This window comes from Gobius niger (genome assembly GCF_951799975.1).
Source record: "Gobius niger genome assembly, chromosome: 20".
Taxonomy (NCBI): Eukaryota; Metazoa; Chordata; class Actinopteri; order Gobiiformes; family Gobiidae; genus Gobius; species Gobius niger.
In genome coordinates, this window is record NC_136871.1 from 16,351,796 (window position 1) to 16,373,245 (window position 21,450).

General features: G+C 40.6%; 1 protein-coding gene across 2 annotated transcripts; it reads right to left on the reverse strand.

Annotated features, from left to right (window-relative positions):
- Nucleotides 1–10,348: 10,348 nt before the first annotated feature.
- Nucleotides 10,349–20,041, reverse strand: cldn19 (claudin 19). 2 transcript variants are annotated; one of them, XM_079579504.1, is made up of 5 exons: nt 19,469–20,041; nt 14,791–14,955; nt 14,551–14,635; nt 13,577–13,723; nt 10,349–11,862 (listed from the first exon to the last, which is right to left on the reverse strand). In XM_079579504.1, the coding sequence occupies exons 1-5, from the start codon at nt 19,689–19,691 to the stop codon at nt 11,814–11,816; spliced, it is 669 nt and encodes a 222-aa protein (XP_079435630.1). In that variant the 5' UTR covers nt 19,692–20,041; the 3' UTR covers nt 10,349–11,813. The 2 variants fall into 2 exon arrangements, with proteins under 2 accessions (XP_079435630.1, XP_079435631.1); XM_079579505.1 differs by lacking the exon at nt 10,349–11,862 and adding an exon at nt 11,966–12,245.
- Between the last annotated feature and the right edge of the window lie 1,409 nt (nt 20,042–21,450).

A 21,450-nucleotide genomic window follows, 5' to 3' on the forward strand; every position in this document is an offset into this window, starting at 1 on the left:
TGGACTCCAACAGGACAGTCAAGCTTTGAGACGAACAAGTTGGACATCTCAAAATTATCCAGAAGAGAGCTCTCTCATTGAATGTAGAACTAAAAAGAAAAGAGTTTTTATTCTTCTTCTGTCTTTGACTGAAAATAAGTCATGCCGGTATCAATTTTCTTTTTCATTAGACAACCTCTGGCAGCTCCTTCTGTGTTTGATCCCCAGTTTGGAATCACTGAACTAGGTGAGATTGTTAGGCTGTATTAGGCTGATGAGCTTGCCAATTCTTGCTTTACCAAAGCTTGAGCAGTCTTGCTGATGATCATTACTCAGGCAAATGTGCGGGCGAATTAATCACGGGCGAAGATAGAAGACATCTCAAATGTGTTCATACCAAACTTTCCTTCTCTCTGAGTAATTAGAGCTGTCCTTTGTTTGCTCCATGATGTTCGTTTAATTGTCCTGCTAAGGTTTGAGACATCCCAAAACATCATTAGGGGAATGTTAAGTCTTTGTGTCCGTGATCATGCTGAGTTTTTCCAATACGGTCTAAGTGCTTCCTTTTCTGTCTAGTCTTTGTACCGTTGCTTCCAGACAGAGCCCTACACCAAAGTGACCTCTTCTTGCTCCAAAATTGCCACGACGCGACTCTGAAATGACACCTGCCGCCAACTTCACTGAGACTCTTAAACATAACATTACATTCTGTGCAGGCTAAAAGCTTGTTTAGATGAATTAAACGATTGAAAATTCCCACCACGTACCTGACGGCTTTGTGTGAGTTTCTCTTTAGATGGGGAGGGGGTTTAGGAAGGGGAGAATAGAGCACATCAATCGACTTGGAAAATGAGAAAGTTTGTCCCTGACGCCAGTGTCAGAATGAGCGATTAAGATATCTGATATACGTTTAAAGCTTTGGGGCAGGCGCACTGATAACAACATGATAAGGCCTCTCTCGTAAGCGCACTAATTAGCTATTTGCTGCTTTTATATTCCCGTGCATGGGATTTATCAATTAAAAACAACTCCGAAAGGAAGAGAGAAGCACCTGCATCAATCATAATTATTTTCCCCCTGTGCTAAAATTAGCCAAAAGAACACAGTCTCCTTCAGAAACAAACAACGGGAGGCAGGAACGAAGGGAATCGATAAATATCACTCCAGCTGATTGGACCTAATTACAAACATAGAGCTGGAATCGAGCTGGCCAGATTGTCAGAGCCAATTAGGCCGGCGTATTATAGCAGATAACACACAGAAGTCGGATGCGTGCAAGGTGCTTCCAAGGGAGAAGTGCAGGTGAATGCAAGCTTTCTCCATAAAATACGACAGAGCCACAGTGATAATGGTCTCCGGTTTTCTGCTTGACAAAGTGCGTCTGCCTCGATCTCGATCACACAGCTGTCAGGTGTGGGCCGCGCAGCTGCACAAAGCACTTAGCGGTGCTTATTACTGGCCATTGTAATGTAATGTTTGTATTGCTGGGTTATTGGCAAGTGTACATTCAGACTGTGCCAGGATCTGATGGTGATTGCGGCAAGACAGAAATATGTGCTGTTTATATGATGAAGTTGGAGCTATAAGCAATATTTCAATGTATGAAATATTTAGTTAGTTCATTGTACACAAGTTCACAAAACCTTGAATAGGCCATATTTAAAAAAAGCAACAACAAAAAAGCATAACCTTAGTATTTACATCCAAAAACTGTGGACATAAAGTTCAATTTGTAACAACAATAACAATGCCTTAATGGAGATTTGCAGCAGGAATCCAAGAATGAAAAATAAGGGAGAAAAGATTTCTGATTCCACAAAACAATGACTGGGATTGAACGGAACAATCTTTGATCAAACGAAAGGATTGCGTCAGAAACTGTAGCTCTGCTTAAGCCTTTATGTGAAATATTATGTCCTTTTCTTTGTGTGGTCCAACTCATCAACTGCAGTGAGATTTTAGCTAATTATTCCCAAATCCTCAGGCTGTTTTGGATTATATAGGTGCAGGAGTGTGTATTGGACCCGCAAAATAAATCATGAATAAGATTCTTGGAACAACTCGAAGCACAAACTGCAATAAAAAAACAAAACAAAAGCGTTGGCATTTCATTCTGTTTCAGTGGAAAGACTTCAAAGATGAGCGAGGCGTGAAAAGATGCACAGACGACTTCATTTGTGATGCTGCCCAAGGCAACATGCCTGTCAGCAGTGACACGTCCTGTCCGCCGCAGACCAGTTTGAAGGACCATACTTTACACGCGTCTGAATCGTCTAATTGTTTTCTCCGAGCTGATGGGCCCACAGTCAGACGGAAGAGCGGTTCTTATTTTGGCTGGTGCTGCAGATGACAGAACTTTGTATTTTAGCCAATTAAACATGCAGTACTTGACCTTTGTCCTCCTCATTAGTTACCTCAACTCCAACGCAGAACAGCTTGTTAAAGTGTATGTAATTAATAGTACAGATAAACGCTTAAAGTGATAGTCTGTAAGTTTGCAAAGTGAGGAGAGATAGAGTGAAATTTAAAAGTAAACAATCTAATTCCTCCCTTCTTTAACCAGAAAGCCCTTCTCATCCACTTATGTCAGAAGTCAGAAAATCCGGTCAATGTGTTTATAATAATTGTTGTAAATACAGTGATAACTCAGCACTAGCAGTTTCATATTTTCCTGTCAACTGTTAATTGAGACGTGAGCAACAGAGCACTGAAGCGTATCCGTTTCGCGTTGATGTTTAACAAGTTTATTTGGGAAACAGCTGCCAAATAACGCGGCTTATTGAAGCTTTACATCTGTTACATGTCACGTCGGGCACAGCCACCTTTAAATACTCCTTCTCGGGTTTGGTGATTCTGTCCTGAGTTTCCGAATCAGAATTACAGAGTTGGTGGATGTTCCAGTTGAAATTTCCGAGTCGGAGTTAGATCAAGTGGAACGCAGCATTAGTTTGCAAAATGAGGAGAGCAAGAACAGAATATCCAAAATGTGATCAAGCTCCTCCCCCCACCCTCCTGATTGGACCTGACAGGCTGGTTCACAGGAAAAGCTCGTCTCATTGATCGACGCGGGAGGATAATAGACTCTGATTGGTTGCTGAGATCCGGGAAGGAGGGACTTTACAAAAAACAATATATATATATATGTATTATTACTTACTTTATATCAAAATGCAAGACCGGGTGGTCGACTTGGCACATTTTATACATTTGTAATACATTTAGACTTCCAGACAATTACTTTAAATCAAACAGAACCTTCGACATTTAACACTTTTTTAACTTTATAACGTTGTTGCTATAGATACAGACGGCAACTCGTCATAGAAGGGGGTGTGGCTTCGCCGAGGGGGAAAATAGAATCGTTAGAGAAACACAATTTTCCACTCTTTTTAGCCATTTTCTGGTGGAATATGAACTTATTTATCACACACAAATAAAGTCAAGTGTAAATCGGGCCCATATGGATATTTTCTCACAGCAGATTGTTCAGTAGAAGTGAAAAAACGGCAGTTGTAGCAAGCGATAGCTAACCGTTAGCATTAGCCCGATGCTAACATGTAGCATCAAGTTAGCATTCTCCGTTATTCATGTATTTATGGGCCGTTGAACCACTTTGCTCCTCCCCATGTCTTTGCATCATTATTTAGTAGAAAACTATATTCATATTTCAGCATTTGTTACAGTAGTTTTTGAATAATTAGAGAAAATTTAAATTTTTTCAAAATTGTTTTCCCCCTTAACTGTTTTCAAAAATGACCATATATGGGTGATTCCAGAGATGCCGTCTGTATCTATGCCCTTACCGAGCTGTGACATCATCGTCAGTAGCGTCACTTGCAAGCAACAATGTAACCAAGTGTAAATAAATTATCAATGCTACACTGCAAAAATGTCTCTGTTGTATTACTTAAATATACATGTAAGTCACCCTTTGCACAACAACATACCACACTTTTTTTTTTCAGTTTGCTTGGCTCTCTTTGCATCCCGTCAGGGGCGGACTGGTCATATGTTCATTCTGGAAGAGCACAGAAGGGCCACCGGCTCTAGGGCCAGGGCTCAATTTTCTCCTCTTATCCCCCGCCTTAACCAAGCTCTACCTAAATCTAAAAGCTTAGAAGAAAAGCATCAAAATAGCGACAAGGATGAAAACGGAATGTGACAAAGCAACGATAAAAAGCAATTAAAAACAAACAAAAGATCCACAAAAATGTGACGAAAACACAACTGCAAAGCAACAAAAAAACACAAAAAGTGAATTAAAAAAAACATGACAATAACATAACAAAGCAACAAAAAAAAGCAATGGAAAAACAAACAAAAACATGAGAAAAAAAGAGACGAAAACACAACAAAGCAATGAAGAAAAGCAATGAAAAACCAACAAAATAGCCATAATAACATAACAAAACACAAGACAGTGACGAATACACAACAAATACACACAAAAAACACATGACAAAAATGTGACAAAAATGCAGCGACAAAAAGTTTCAATCACTTTTGTAGGTCTTAGCTTTCAAATCAGGCATTACGCTGTTGCTCTTCAGTCAAGAAATGTCGCATTTACACTAATCTGGGCCAGGCTGGTCAGAGTCCAGGGCCGTTGTTCAGTCCCAGTCCGCCCCTGCATCCTGTGATACAAACGCCTCGTGTCTCATCGGCGACCCATGGTGTTGTGAAGGCAATGAGCAGGAAATGAGGGAAAATCCTTCAATGCTTTTCCCCGTTCGTGTGGTCCGGCATGTTAGAAACTTCAGTCAGTGGAAGTGGATGTTTCTGGAAGCAAAGTCTCACAATCAAAGCCAATTGATTCTCCTGACCTTGTTGGAATCAAAGGGCCGTGTAGTCCTCCTCTGCACATCAGCAACACTGTATTCATGGAGCTTACGATGATGAACCATCAATAGTGATTATGAGGATCTAAGCACTCAAGTATTGAAAGCAAAGGTGAAAACTCAAATTACACCTTATCATAGTCACTTGGTAATTTACAGTGTTGAGATGATGACTATGTAAGTCAGGGGTGTCCAAAGTGCGGCCCGGGGGCCAAATGCGGCCCTCAGACCAATTTATGGTGGCCCTCGGCCTCTTGCTGTATCGGTACACATCACCAGAGATGGACCTTTTTATTTGAAATGTGATAATTCTATACAATTCTAACCAAACAACTAACATTTTATTGTGAGACAGAGCTGGCATGAAGGTTTTAAGCTTAAATAGAGGTATGGGGCACAATTTAAACCTCTGCTAGTCGAAGGTTTTGCTGCACTAACTACTGATTTACGGTCCTTCACCCCGTGTACGCTTCAATATGCGGCCCCCCATGAAAAAAGTTTGGACACCCCTGATATAAGTATTCAGTTCAATGTAAAATACTACTAACTATACGTTATTTTAGATTTTTTAGATTAGGTTTCCTGCAAAAGTAGCATCATCGTTGTCTTGCCATTATTAGAAGGGTGTTCAGTGTTGCTGGTTTGTTTGGAACAGCAGAGTTTATGGCTTTTGGCTTTGCAACATATAAACATACAATTTAGGAAAAAAGATACACATGCAGGCCAGTGAAAATGATGGTCCAGTCCCGGTCTCGGATAAATGGAGAAGGTTGTGTTCGAAAGGCTTTCAGTCGCACAAGATGAAAGCTTAAAAAAGAAACTACCCCGAAAAGGTTGTGACATATCTACATTTTTATACAAAGCTCAAATATTATGCAAAAGTAGCAAAAGTAGTCCATTCGAGTAAAAGTTCCGTCCTTGTGCCTTCATCGCTTTTCTGAAGTTTCCCCCCCCCCCCCCCCCCCCCCCCCCCCTTCTCCAAATCAGAGCTCCCAATAATGCACAACAGCTCGACTTTGAAGTTTGGAGTTCATGTTAAGTTCAAGTGAAGATAAAAATATATGGAAAATCTGGGAGCTTCGCCTCAGTTCACACAAGCAGAACAATTTTACGAGTTGATTCTTTGCGAACCCAGTGCTCTGACCTTCACTGTATGGGCATATGCTATAGGCTCTACCTGTTTTTTCAGAGGGAAGGACCGTCCTGTCTGTCAGTGTCTTCCACTAATTACAATGCACTGACAGAACATGATGCTGACAGCTTTGAAACCACTCATGTGCGCTTAATGTTTTTTTCCCCCCCACTTATTTGATGTAGTAAATGTAGTTAATGCCTTATTATTGCCATGTCACAAAGGATTGAACATGCGTTTGCCTAAAATCATGACAGATCCAATATGAATTATTTAATCAATGCTTGTGATAGATAATCCATTAGCCCATCTTATTTGTATGCCAATAGTTTGTTGTAAAAAACAGGCTGGCCCTACACTGCAGCTTTGAAAAGCTCGTTTTCATTAGAACTAAAACTAAAACTAAAAATAGGCCTAGGCAGAGAAATACTGCCGTGACCTTTATTATACAGGGAAATGGGTTGATCATTTCACTTTAGATTTAAAATACAATGTGGGCTACTTTACCTGTGACGCGACCTATTCAGCGGAGCAAGTTTATAAATGTTAAGATGTGGTCAAACAGTGCCCTCTGGCTGTGATTAGCACTACTACAGCTTACCTGTCAGCATTGTGGCTTTTTTTTTCTGTGTACCATATGATCCACCAGAACAACAGAACAACAGAACAACTGAACATGAATTACTCCTCTCTGTCATCCTATCTCAGAGTCAGTCTCTCTGCAAACATCAATTAAAATGGCTCAAAATGTCTGTAAACAGGCGTACTTCTCTGAAACAGTTAATTTTGTAGCTATCTAATATGTATTTGTTTATTTTCCCCTACACTTTCAGTCAAAGTAATGGGCACATAGGTCTTCCGTGTGGTGATTTAACACATATAATTACCGGTCTCTGGCGCCCTCTCTCAAAGCCAGCTGGTACTGCAGTACAGACTGGTTTGGTTCGGTCCAACCACTTCCAGCCCACATTAAAAGTCTGGTTTGTGGTTTATTTTCTTCAGCCACGACCCACATACATATCATTTTATCGTTTTAAACTCATTGACTCGTATTCATCTTTGTCAACTCTGCGCCTTGTGGTGACATTTTCTCAAAAAGGCGTGCAGAGACCGTAAATGAATTACTTTTGATTTATTTATTTTTTTGTTAACTTTTTGATTTACAGTTTTTATGTATCAGTGTTGGCACATATTTATGGTCAGAAATATTCATGGACCAGATGTGAAAAGTACAGAAAAGTAAAGTTTGTTGACCCACAGCTGATACAGCAAATGTTATAAATGAATATGGAAAGTATAAGTACCATATGGAGGAAGCAAATACATTATGGCTTCACAGACATTAGGACCCTTTGTTAACTTGTTTGAGTCCATCAACATGAACAGAAACATGAAGAGGGTATTAAAGTTTGTTAATTACTCATTGCGGGCTTCTTGCGGGCTACTAATATGTAACAAACATGATGTGGTAACTTATGTTTGCCTGGGTTTCTGAAAACAAAATAAACAGAGAAGTTCTTACGAAATGAACAGGAGTGAATAATACTGCGTTCTGCATTATTGTGGCGGTCCCCATATGTAGTGCAGTGTTAGTTCATGTCAGGTTTGTGAGAGATTTCACATCCTCTCTCTGTTCCCACCATTTCTGCTGAGCAGCTGCCCTCAGATGTCCTTATAACATTTGTGAGCATTGCACTTAAAGGAATAGGCCACCGTTTTTAAATACTGAGATATGGTCTTACCTGAGCTTAGACGAAAGCCAAACGGGGGTGAAGTTAAAAGCGACCAAGCTCTTCCACGTTTCCAGGATATAAATACGGTTACGTGAGTAGTTACAAGGTCTAAATATAGGTACACAAAATTAAATATGTTGATTTTCTAAGCAGATAAAAAAGAGTACTATATTATATGGCGTAATAACACCTTAGGAGCACTTCGATGTCCGCGCCGTAAAGTCGTATTTAAATAGGGGAAATGTGGAAGAGCTTGGTGGCTTCTAACTTCCCCGTTTGGGAGGAGGAGAGGCTAAATGCTAGCAAAATCTTTGATCTTTTCACGTGACTGAGCACACACGTTAAGATCAGAAGGTACACATCAACTCGTCTAAGCTCAGGTAAGAACAAATCACAGTATTTAAAAATGGTGGCCTTATCTTTAAGCATTTAGCTGTGGTTCTCAAACCTTTTACACCAAATACCACGGCAAAAAAATTATTTGACTTTCAAAGATCTGAATCTGACCTATACAGTGCCTCTCGAAAATATTCATACACCTTGAACTTTTGCACATTTTGTCATGTTTACGACCCTGAACATTTATTATTATTATTTTTTTACTGAACGTTCACAACAAGTAACCGACAACTGTGAAGTGAAAGCAAAATTATACATCATTCTGTTATTTTTCAAAAAATAGAAAAGTGAAAAGTGGGGCGTGTATAAGTATTCATACAGCATGAATGAATACTTTGTGGAACCCCCTTTTGTTGCAATAACAGCGCAAGTCTTTTGGGGTCTGACTCTACAAGATTTGCACATGTAGAGACTGACATTTTAGCCCATTCCTCTTTACAAAACAACTCAAGCTCTGTCACATTAGAAGGAGAGCGTTTGTGAACAGCAGTTTTCAGATCTTTCCACAGATTGGATTTAGGTCACGGCTTTGACTGGGCCATTCTAACACATTAATATGTTTTTATTGAACCATTCCATTGTAGATTTATCTTTGTGTTTAGGGTCATTGTCCTGCTGAAGGTGAATCTCTGCCCCAGCCTCAGTTCTCTTGCTGACTCCAGCAGGTTTTCCTCCAAAATGTCTCTGTATTTGGCTCCATCCATCTTCACAACTATTCTTACAATCTCCCCAGTCCCCGCTGAGGAAAAGCAGCCCCACAGCATGATGCCCCCCCCCGTATATTTGACACTGGGGATGGTGCACTCAGGACCATGAGCAGTGTCAGGTTTGCTCCATACAAAACGTTTTGCATTTGGGCCAAAAAGTTCAATTTTTGTCTCATCTGACCAAAGCTCCTTCTTCCACATGGCAGCTGTGTCCTCCATATGCCTTCTAGCAAACTTCAAACGGGATTTCTTATGGCCTCCTTTCAATAATGGCTTTCTTCTTCCACTCGTCCATGAAGGCCAGATTTGTGTAGATACGACTTATAGTTGTCCCATGGACAGATTCCCCCAGCTCAGCGGCAGGACTTCACAGATCCTCCAGTTATCTTGGGGCACTTGGGTGCATTTCTGACCAGTGCTCTCCTTGTTCGGTCTGATATTTTAGGTGAACGACCACGTCTTGGTAAGTTGGCAGTGGTGCTTTACTTCCATTTCAGAATGATGGATTGAACAGTGCTCCATGAGATGTTTAAATCTTGGGAAATCTTTGTATAACTTAATGCTGCTTTAAACTTCTCCACAGCTTTATCCCTGACCTCTCTGGTGCGCCTTGGCCTTCAGGATGTTGTTTAGTGACCAATACACTCCGACTACAGCTCTGAGGGCCTAAAAGAACACCTGAAATTACACTGAGAGTAGATTACACACAGGTGGCCTCTATTTAATGGTTAGGCCAAGGTGTGAACATTCTGGAGTCATGAGGAATGTTATGAGGGCAATTTAATGCACTCAGAAAATGCTGTATGAATACTTATGCACGCCCCACTTTTCACTTTTCTATTTTTTGAAAAATAACGGAATCATGTATCATTTAGCTTTCACTTCACAGTTGTCTGTTACTTGTGTGTGAACGTTCAGTGAAAAAATCAAAATCAAATCTTTATGTTTAGGGTTGTAAACATGACAAAATGTGCAAAAGTCCAAGGTGTATGAATACTTTCGAGAGGCACTGTAATACGACTACTCCAGGGGGCTAAATAGCCTCTAAAATAGCATCAAACCACCATTCTAATTAAGGACTAAATCATATCAAGACAAAAGACACAAATAACTTGAAGACAAACACATGTAAGAACTATATGACACTGAGTATTTTAAGATTTGTCATATCCGTAAATCTGTTAGGCTAACTTATTGCAATTTATTTTTGGCTCATCTTATGACTTTTTGCCCTTTATCTGTGGGGGAAAATATTTACACTAAGATTAAAGATTTGAGGGTTGTAGAAGGTCTTGTCCTGTAGTGCCCCACTGACACGGTTGCATTGTTATCTGTTGTGTCTAAGTGCTCCATGGAGACTGTAGGTGCGGTTCAGTCCAGGACACAGTGACCAGGTCCACATGGAGGGAGCAGGAAAGTGAGCCACAGCCTACTGGAGCAGAAGTGGAATTCCATGTCAGCAATTATCGAACAACAGGAGGCAGGTTTTAAGGATTTGAGCGAGACTGGAGTGGGGGAAGAGTGCCAAAGTCAAGGCAGTAACAAACAAAAAAGAGCCGATTTTCTTTCCAATGTTTATTTTATTTTAAAAGAAAAGTACAGGGGTAGATGAGATAACAACATAAAGGCAAATATTAAAAAGAAGGCATGGTAAATAAATGCAAGTAATGACTTTTTATATTAGAACAGACAAAACAGTACAGTACATTTCAACAGTCTAATACTGTATTATGACTGCTATTTACACATTGGCACAAAAGATAGCTGGGTTTCACCTCAATCTGTGCGTTCTCCGCATTCACTTGCATGCAAGTTAAAGGAATATTTTACTGTGTACTTGTGTGTGGCTGAGAGGTGATTTTTGTGGAACTAAATTTACGCTCAAACAAAACATGACAGAATCTTTTTATTATTATTATTAATAATATCTGTTTCGCTGTAACAAGTTACTAACAACTCAACTATTTATCAAACTACGTTCACATCCAACTGTTTTTGTGCCTGTCACTGACTGATATAGGTCAAGCCACTAAATTATGAACAGCTATATATTTACTTGAAGTTTTTATAGCCCATAATTTGATATGACAATGCATGCATTTATGCAGCTTGCAGAGTCCTCCTGCAGTGACTCCAAACATCACTGTGCATTAGTGCTTTCTCTGTGGTGTCTCATCACAGGTGCAATGGTGAACACTGTGGATTCTTATTCAGGAGGCCAAAGCTAAGGGTAAATAAGCTGCTAAAACTATAGCGACTAACCACATGTACAATATTAAAAGCGATTACCACTTTAAATAATTGAAATATACGTAATATATGTTGGAAGGGCCGTCTTGTCACTCCTCTGGTGATTCAGAGTCTGTTGACATCATGCTTTAGTATTGTCTTAGCTTGCTTGGAGACAGGAAGAAAAGGGTACTAAAAGGTCCCAGGTATTAGCATCTATTAGCATCTATGGTGGAAAAGCCTGAGGTGAAGGTAAATATGTGCCAAGTAGAGCCAAGCAGCACGCGGGGGTCTTAGTGGAAAAGGCAGAAACAGAATGTGTTCATGCTCTCTACAACCTAAATTGTAGGCCACATTATTCTGCTGTGCTTTTCGCTTCTGTCAGAGTGTTTAGTTGTGTCTGCCTAAATTTAATCCCATCGAATTTTACATTTATGTGAAAACAGATATGCTGGCCATCAAATTACCCAGATTAAGACAAAGATGCACAAACGTGTTATAAGGCACAGTAGTATCACATTAAAAGTAGTACAAAATGAAAGGTGGTATATACACCTGGGCATCATAACATGTTACACAAAACATACCCTGAATGACACATTCTCCCAAAGGCTACAAAACAGACAAGCTCAAGGCTTAAAAGCTTCTCGGACAATTAGATAAGGCACAATATAATTTTAATGATGAAGATTGTTGTGTGGTCAGAATTACTGCTGTACTTTGTCTGTTTTGAGTTCTTCAGTGAGAGGGCTTTGAGACAATTTAAACAATGGTAAGGCCAGAAGACTCTCCCAAACTACAAGTACTGCTCCCTTTTCTCTGGTGGAGTACTTTTAACATTTGCTCTGCAATTCAAAAGGAAAAAGACACGTTTCAGTCAAAGTGACATAAAGAAAATAACTAACACACATCCACAAAACCCAGAGGTCAAAGGTGAAACGATAGATCAGCACAACAAAAGCGACATGGTACAACAATAGTTAGCTCACAGACAACAGGATGTGCTGGTGGCTTCTTTAAAACGTGGTCTGAGGAGATATTCTTTGAAAGTCCATATTTACAGATCATCTAAAATAATTGGATTAACGCAATTTAATAAATGTCACTACAACAGGTCCAAATGTGGCTTTAAAAATACAGAACAGGGGAACACAGTGGTGGGACAGTCCTCGATAATAGGGCCGGGGCTGATCATTCATGGAAACTAGTCTCACTCAACAAGTCTGCCCTGAATTTGAGAAGAGAAGAAGAAAACAGCCAAAGAGACAGGGTTAGAGGAGGGACACAAACCACCTTTCACATTCACGGTCATGAGGCATACATGATGGCAGATGGGTTAAAAGTGGGGAGAGGAATAAATAAAAAGCATGAAAATAAAGCATGAAAATTAATTTGGTTATGTCTCACGTATTACAGGTAAGCCATAAAATGAGAAATGCAAGCGCTTGGCGTCTGGGATGAAACTGCTCTGAACCCGATGGCTTGTTTTTGAGCACGAAGAGGGGAACAGCTGCGAGTGACAGCCCAGTAATGTCCAACATCCTCTGCTTAAAGAGACCAAAGATTTCTTTAGGACCGTGCCCCAATCAGAGAATAATAGAGCCCTGCAAGTGACTGCAAGGAACAGGATTTCCAAGTAATTCCTTTTATTTGGAAGAGGATGTAATTCAGGGAAAGCCATAATGGTGAGGTACTGAAGAGCTCATTAGACCCGCTGTAGTGTTCTGTTTCAGTGCTTATATCCGTTTATTAGAATGGTCAAAAATGTGTTTTTAAACCTGTATTAGCTTTTGTTAGCTTATTGTGTTCAATGAGGCTCTTATTAGTAGCTTTCTGACTATTTCATTGGAGCTTATGAGACATCACAAGTTTCACTGGTGATTGGGTTAATATACATGATGACAGTTAAAAACAACAAACACATACTTTTTTGTAGACATATTCAGTATTTGACACATAATACAAAGTTAACAACTGTTTACTGTTGCAACTGTGGCTGTGTTATTTAAGCTCTACAAACTGATACTGGATGCTTCATGATAAACCATACCAAATAAACCATTCCCACTTTGAATAATGACAATGATTGTTAACTCTTTCGTTATTTCTGTCATTTAAGTGTCGTTTTCACATCCTTGTTGCAGCAGTGCAGTGAATACAAAAAAACTAAACAAATAAGAGGCCATTCTCTGAGCAGCACCAACAAGGGAGCACGGGACATGTGAAGAGTGGTCAATAAACATGTGCATGTCATTCTTGATTTTACAATTAAAGCTAAGACATACGGAAGAGGATTGGGGCCAAAGCACAGAAAATATATGGATTAAAAAAGTTCCGAATAATGCGAATAACTTCATTATTATTATAACTTATGTCCTAATCCTCTTCCGTAATAACATGAGGTAACTTCTTTGCATTGAAAAATGTACTTGAGAAGATATGAGGTCTCTATTGTCACTGTTGTCTTTGGTTTGGTTGCATAATGCTATGAAAGTGGAAAACATGTCCGGTGCTGCCTGTTTGGGGGCTGCTCTCGTGAGGTGGGTGTTTTACACGTACTCCCTGGTTGTGGAAGGCTGTGATTGGCGGTAATACTGCTGCCCTCGCATTTCCTCCTTGGAGCAGGAGCAGCACAGGAAGGAGCCGCCCAGGATGGTCAGACTGGCCGCTGCCCAGCCCACAAAGAGAGCAGAGCCAAACTCATACCTGAGAAGGTGAAAGAAGCAGTCTTTAGAAGTTTTTAGAAGAAATGCATTTCACGTTTATACCTAAACTATGGAATGACCTTTTATGAACTTGAAACAAATCAGCAATAAATCAAAATTTAATCAGAGAATCAGGTCTGAACCAGAGATATTAGTTGTAATTACAGACGTCAAATGTTTTGCCATCATCTGAATACTGCATGCCACCAATGCATGGATCACTGGACTGGATTACTGGTTTGTTTTGCTTCTATGGTTCACCATACTGGTGAAAAGTAGAGGTTACTCTTACTGCAATGGAGAAAAAATCGCAGGCTGAAAGTTAAATGGCCACAGCTAGAGGAACAAATTAGAAATGAGATCTTGAACAACGTGCTGCCGGGAGAGGCTTGTCAACGGTGCAGTTACGCCTCCATGCTGCCCAGGTTGTTGCCAAGGCTGGTGTGACTTATAGTAATATAAACTACTTACTACGGTAAGCAGTTTTAGTTCTTCACATGAGTATGGTGTGTGTTCACAAAGAAAAACAGGCAAGCCTTTGAGCACAGGTGCATCTCTGACAGCTTTGTATTTGTCTTTTGATGCATTTTTCAACATGACAGACATCAAACAGTCCCTAAGTACTTTGTTTTTAAAGAGCTGTCAACCTCATCACGTATTTCCTTAATATACCTTTGGTGCAGGGCAAAATGCTCATAATGCATTTGGGAACTACTGGTAGTGCAGGTGGCACTGTGATTTGTCTCACAAAGAACACCTTATGCTTTATTTTTTGTATTATTTCAAATGTGACAAAGCTAGAACGAGAACAGAGTGGTCTTTACCAACCTGGCATTGGGCGGCGTGTTGGGACTGAAGAACTGATAGGACACCTGAGTGGCGTACCAGGACACAGACACCAGAGTGCATAGTCCTGGGGAAATTTTAAAAGCAAAAGATACATAAGTTAATTAGCTCTACCTAATACAAAACAATCTACACAAAGATTCAGACTTCCCTCTCCCAAAACAAATCCTCAACTTGATCTCACCAGACTCCTGCGAGACTGTTAGTCCCACATCATCTCACCTGCAAGCAGAAAGAGGGCTCCTCCAGTGACAGCGATGCGTGTTTTGGTTGTGGGGTTGGTGTCACCCACTTTAGTGCACTTCATTCCCACGACGCTGATGATGATGCCCATGAGGCCCAGCAGCACCGAGATCACCATGAGTGCCCGACATGTCTGGATGTGAACTAGATGCAAAAGATGTATGATTAGTCACTCAAAACCAACACTAAAGTGAATCGGATTAGATAGGAATGAAGTTATGCAAATGGGAGACAACTTTGAGTCCGTCGCTGTCCATCTTGTTATGTTCTTGGCCAAGAATGTACAAAAACAAAATACCTCTGAGGGAAGTGGATGAACACAGGAATCAGCAGAGATATGAAAATCAACCTCATTGATCAGTCCATGTGTGTAAATGATCAAATCCTTTTTATTATCATACGTAACGACATGAGCAAATGCTGCTGATTACAGCTAAAGAAGACAAAGCATACATGTTCTAGTTTGAAACATATCAATGATTCCTCTTTTGTGCATGAGAGACGTTGCATGGCAATACAATATGTACAGCTTGTCAAAGAAATAGTTCAGTCCTTTGTATTTACTTAACCAGAATAAAGATCTGATTCAAAGTCATTCAAAAGGTTTCTTCCTCTGCCCCAATTTTCTTTTCAGTGGATTCACAGCCAAGTGCTCAGACCTCGGATGCTCCTCGAAGCCTTTTTGTGGCTCATTCCACAGTACGTTTGTCGTCACAACCGACTAATGATCTACCCACACTGGCCCTCACAGACATAACTCTGTGGGCTGGACATACTTACACATACACACACACATATGTGAGTACTAGAACACAGTAGTAGTGGCAGCAGCGGCAGCAGCAGCAGGGCACAATGACAGTAGGTGGAGCAGCCCAAATGCAGTCATGCAGTGGCTGTAGGAGGCCTGCTCCACATGTTGGACACAGTGGTATCAGTGTAGGGTTCAAACAAAGCTTGATTGTTTCAAAGGATTCATGATGAGGTTTTCTGCAATTACTTTGTCAAATTAGTTAAGTCAAGGTTTCCCATGTGCTCAAGCATTTGAACCATTGAATGCTAAGTTTTAAGCACAATCTCTGTTTTTTCAGGGGCTTATATTGTCAGTGATGTATGTTTCTTAATTTGATGTTTTTAATCTATAATGTGAGTGAACTCAGCCACGGCACGGCCATCAGCATCTCAATAACCTTTTCACCTGCTTGTTTTTCACCATTGAAACCAAGCAAGAACTACCACCGATGTTCAGTTGCCGACTGGTCTCGCAAATCATAGTCAAGTCACCTCGTGCACGTTTATAATGTCATGATAAAAAGACAACTCTGTACTGGTATAATCTCGTTTTCATTTTAATGCAAAACAAAAGCCTCACTCGCGTAAACTTACTGTCTCAATCCTGCTTCTCCGAAGGAACTCTCTTTGATTTATTATGAGCACCGACTTGGGACAACTCTGTGCAACCCCTCGTAATCATTACACTTACTATAATACTGTATGGCAAAGTCACAGAAAGTATCGGCATAGCTTAGTAACAGATACAGTATATCATTGATACAAGGACATATTTGTCTCACTCTTCAAAGATGTGCAAGTGAACACCAAAATGATTCTTCATGTTTACTTGCCATTCAAAAAGACATTAAAAGAGAACATCTAAAAATCTTTAAAGGCTTAAACTTTATGACATCTGCCCCTGTGTCGTGCACATCACTCAGAAAGGGGAATGGCACAACATTTGAAGTGTGATTTATGGAGCACCATCATGCTTTTGATGAGGTTTTGTGAATGGTTTACTGCAGAAAATGGTCCTTTCATTCACTCCCTTCACAGAGTGTGAGGAGGGGGTGTTAAATGACACTAAACTCGGACCACTCAGTGACAAATCACCAGCCTTTGGAGGTCTTTGGGGTGAAGCGGAGGCTACAGGGAGGTGCACAGAGTAGCACTCCCTGGTCTCCGAGCCAAGCTTGGTGGTGCCAGTCTTACGCACTGAATGAGTTTGTGTGCAGGAACTGAGTGCCATTGTGAGCTCACAGCAGTACACAGCAGCACATTTTAACATTTCAAGCCCTTTGTCAGGCCACTTTCACTTTGATATGTTCACTTTGAACCTAACACAATATCACAATGGCTATTATGTAAGGCACTGGGTGACTAAAATGTTTCCGATTGCTAAATGTAAGGAGTAACTTTTGCTTAACAATCAACTGTGAGATGGGCAGAAGAATTTATCAAGAGTGAGTAAGTGATAAGAGAGAGAATAATTAGTGAGAACATATGTTGCACTATTTGGATATATGTATCAACTTTATTTAATGCATTCACAAAACGAAGGCATGGTACAATTCATTGTGAGAACCAGCAATCCACACCATGAATCACACTACACCACAATGAAGCAATTCATCATCATCTTTCATCCTTGTGTCTTCACTGATACCTGACGAGCTGTCCTTTCAGCACCACCAGGTCCAGTAAACAAAACCAAATGAGTAACTGGAGTGAGTGAACCTTTTATCCACACTTTTGAAGCCAGAAATTCAAGCAGCAGCTCTTTCCTCTATGTTCACTTGCCACATCAGGTGAGTTGTACAGTCTGGTGAACAATTTGATAGCTCCATCACATGCTCCTCAAACAGCAGATGTACAGTAAACATCTTCAATCAAGTCTGCACTCATTCTGGATGGTATCCAGAAGGGTGGATTTAAAACAAACTTCGAAACAATGTTTTGTGTGCCTCAGCATTGATATGTTACTTGATTTTTAATTCATTCAAAACACAGGCCCCAGGGCTGATGAAGTTTGACCGGAGCAAAACAAACTTCCTACATGCTTGCAGCGTGTGGTGTGATAAACACACTTTGAGCGAAGAACTCCTCAGAACTGATCCAATGACGCTACAACATGAGAAGACTATGTGAGTGAAGCGAAATGACACTCCAGGTATGTTTTTGTTAAAACGTGTTTTGATTTTTGTTTTGTTTTTTGTTGATTCTGCATGCTACATCTCCTTTAAAGTTGACCAGACTATGAATCATTTGATTATAATTCATTTTAATTTTTCCTTGTGGGATTCCTGAGGGCAAGTGGGTTTTAGGTACCAGAAGAACCAGCGAAACCTCCAGTTAATTACTCTGTATAACATGCACAATATTGGTAACTGCCAGCTGCTCTTGGATGCACTTAGTCCCAGAGGCCCTGGGTGCTGTATTGGTCTCTCTACCCCTGATGGGTTTGCCTGGTAGTGCTGACGGGAGGGTTAAACTCAGGTGACACATTTCCCCTACAGGAACCACACACACCCGGCTCACGGTGTCCAAACTATGGCCCGGGGGAAAATGTAGCTCTTAATTTTAGTTGCACAATAAAAAAAACCTACGCACATCCCTTTTATAGCAATGTGTCAGATCAAAAGAAGCCAATAGATGCAATGAAACAGAGTTCACACAACTGCGCTGTTAGCTCCCAATTTTTTATTTTACTCACACAAAAAGGTGACGTTTCTGGCTAAGTGCTAAAGGCTGAACATTAAACAGATTATTATTATTATTATTTTCAGTAAAAAAATAAGTGACATTGTACTGTTGTGTATAATGGCACCAAATCTTGAATTGTAAGCGTTTTGTTCAGGTGTCTTGTGTAAATTTTGCCATGAGCTGTGTGTCGAGATGGAACAATGTGCGCGTGTGGGGATAAGAGAGTGCATTCTGGGAATATCTCTGAGGCTCGGCCCAACACTGGCCTTTTCTTCTGATAACAGTCACTATTCATCTGACAGGACAATACACTGTCTTTATCACAGCCATGAAGCCAAAGAGACGGCAGATCAGCTCGGCCCGTGGCAAACAAAACACCACAGAACTGTTTTGATATAATATTCTGCCGAGCCATAAAATGTTGCAAACTTGTTTCTTTTAGCCAAGTGCCTCTTTACGTTTTTTTTTTTTAAACATTCTGTATTATGACTCGATAATATAATCCACCCCGTGTACTTTTGCATTATAATCTATAATAGGATGATTTACATAGACAGAAGATAGATGGGATCATGCATTCAGTGGGTCATTAATTATGAGTCACTACGTCTTGGTTACAGATTGAAGATGACAGGGGGCAGATTTATGTCAAAAGCCCACATTCCTTCCCTCATCCCACTCCTCACTCATTACAACTTTTACTCCCAGAGTTCATTAAACTCAAAACACTATTGTGTTGAGCCCCACACTGAGAGAAAACGAATAGTTGTTCAGCTTGCACATTATTGCTTTTCCAGTGGAAGAGAGACCACAATAAACAGTGTAATCATTCTGGGAAGTGCTATTGCAAAACTGTAAATCACAGATGTACCAAACCTGGCCAAACCTAATGGGGAGGATTAGGAAAATACAAATTCTAAATTTTATGAAATGATTTTTTGATTGTGTGTGTCTGTCTGTCTAACTAGCTAACTTCTGTCTATTTCATTGAATCAGGTTTTATCAAATTGTATTGTTTGTCTAAATCCAAAGGGAAAACATAGCCTGTATTTTGTGCATACGATACCTAAAAGTGTGTATATAAACAGTACTATTTTGCACTATCACTAAATAACTTGCAAAGAACATGTTTGATTGAGAATCCACATGGCTAACAGAAGACTTTTGAAGAGACGGTACTCACTGTCCAGGGAGAGCATGGAGTCAAAGATCTTGCACTGCACCTGTCCCGTGCTCTGAGAGGCGCAGCTCATCCATAGACCCTCGTACAGCCCCACAGCTGTGATGATGGCATCTCCTGCGTATGATAACTGCTTCCACTGGGGCAGAGCAGTGGTGGAGATGATAGCAATCCAACCGCCAAGAGCCAGGAAGTAACCCAACAACTGCAGACCTGAGTTGGCCATGCTTTCCTATGCCAAACTTCAACTTTTCAATATATTTCTGACAGTCTCTAAAACACTAGTAATCCTTTTTGTTGTGCTACTCACAGCTTCGTCCGCCTAAGCATCTCCTGCCTCTACTCTCATCTTCTATTCATTCAGCTCCGGATGACTTGATGTTTGACCCTAACACGTATGCTCTTGGAATGTCCTGGTTTATTCCCCAAAACAGTGTTAGGAAGGCTTGGCGCTGGTCAGTGGCTGTCTCAGTTTCTGCATGGCTTCATCCAAGCTTTGTGCGTCCCTCTCACTGCGTTCTTTCCATCTGCTGCAGCCTCAAGTGGCTCAATGGTGGCTGGGAAAAGAAAAAAAATGTTTGAAGAGAAAGAAAGTGCTTAACAGGCTAGCCACAAAGGGCTGGGGTAAAGGGTCAGCTCTTGATTGGACGATTAGATGTTAGAGGAACGCCTTCTGGGAGGGGTAAGAGATGGGTCAGGTTGGACAGAATAATCAGGTTTAAGCTATATAAAGCAGAAACTACCATAATGAAAAACTTTCCCGTTCAGTAGTGTATTCAGTTGTACACACATGGAAATTGAGAATGTGAGCAGGATGTTCAGGGTCACTGAGATGTGGGCTTTTTTTGTTAAATGATAAATACATACAGTACTATATTGAATTACTTTCATAATTATAATGTCCAACAAACAAGAGGCCCGCATTGATCCGGTGTAAATGGTACACAAAGGTGGCATACTCTAATAAACATGCGTAAATCAGCTCCCAGACAAAGGTAGTCTGAAAAGGACATGTCACATCCAGGCAGGCTGTGTGTAAGTTATGGGCTGCTGTGGCACCCCCTCTCGTCACCATGGTGACGGAGGGAAACGAAGGCGAATTGGAGTGGGTAGCGTTCAGCGGACTCATCTTCACAGATAGACGCACTGCAGGCTTTGTGTGTTCCCACAGCTCTGCACACGCCTGGGCTTCTCTTCACCATCCTCATTCAATTACTGTGATTAACTTCTGGTAAACCCAATAATACCAGACTGCCAATTAGTGTGTCAGTACACTTGCATTTGGAGACGGTTTTCTCACATCTGTAAGAGACATGTCTCACCCAAGTCTGCACAGACATACAGTACAACAGTCGTGCTCTTCACTCTTTCGACTTCACTCTTGAACTTGAACCTAATGTAACGTGAAAAAACAGCCGACCATGTGAAAATGCATGTGACCTTCCCAAACTAGCAGTACTCATGTCTTTGAAGACTTTCACACTCTTACAAAAAGTTATCCTACCGTTGCAATTTTCATGTATGTTCTTTTTTTTTGCCTGTCTACAGCGCTTTGTGCTGGGATAGCCTTTTAAATTTGCTTCATGTTACACTTGACCATCGTGCGATGATGGACTCTAGTTTATGCAAGGATTCCAACTATCAGTAATTCTTTGAACGTTGGCAGTGCATTTGACTGCACTAACCCGCACAGCTATGCTCAGGACTGCTATGTCTAACAAGTAACTGTACCTTTGGAGGGAGTCGGGTCGAGACACAGGTCAGCTGATCCAGAAAAGGGGAATGAAAGAGAGAGAGAAAAAACAAGTGCTCGGGCTGAGTGGCCAATTTGAACCAAAACACACTGCTATTGGTCAACCTGCCTTGGGTTCTATTCAGGCTCCATTTTGGCTATACTTATATACTTAACATATTATTTCTTTTGGTCCTTAATTAGCAGGTGCTCCAGAAAAACACACTTGTTGCTTTCCAGACAAAATCCTTCA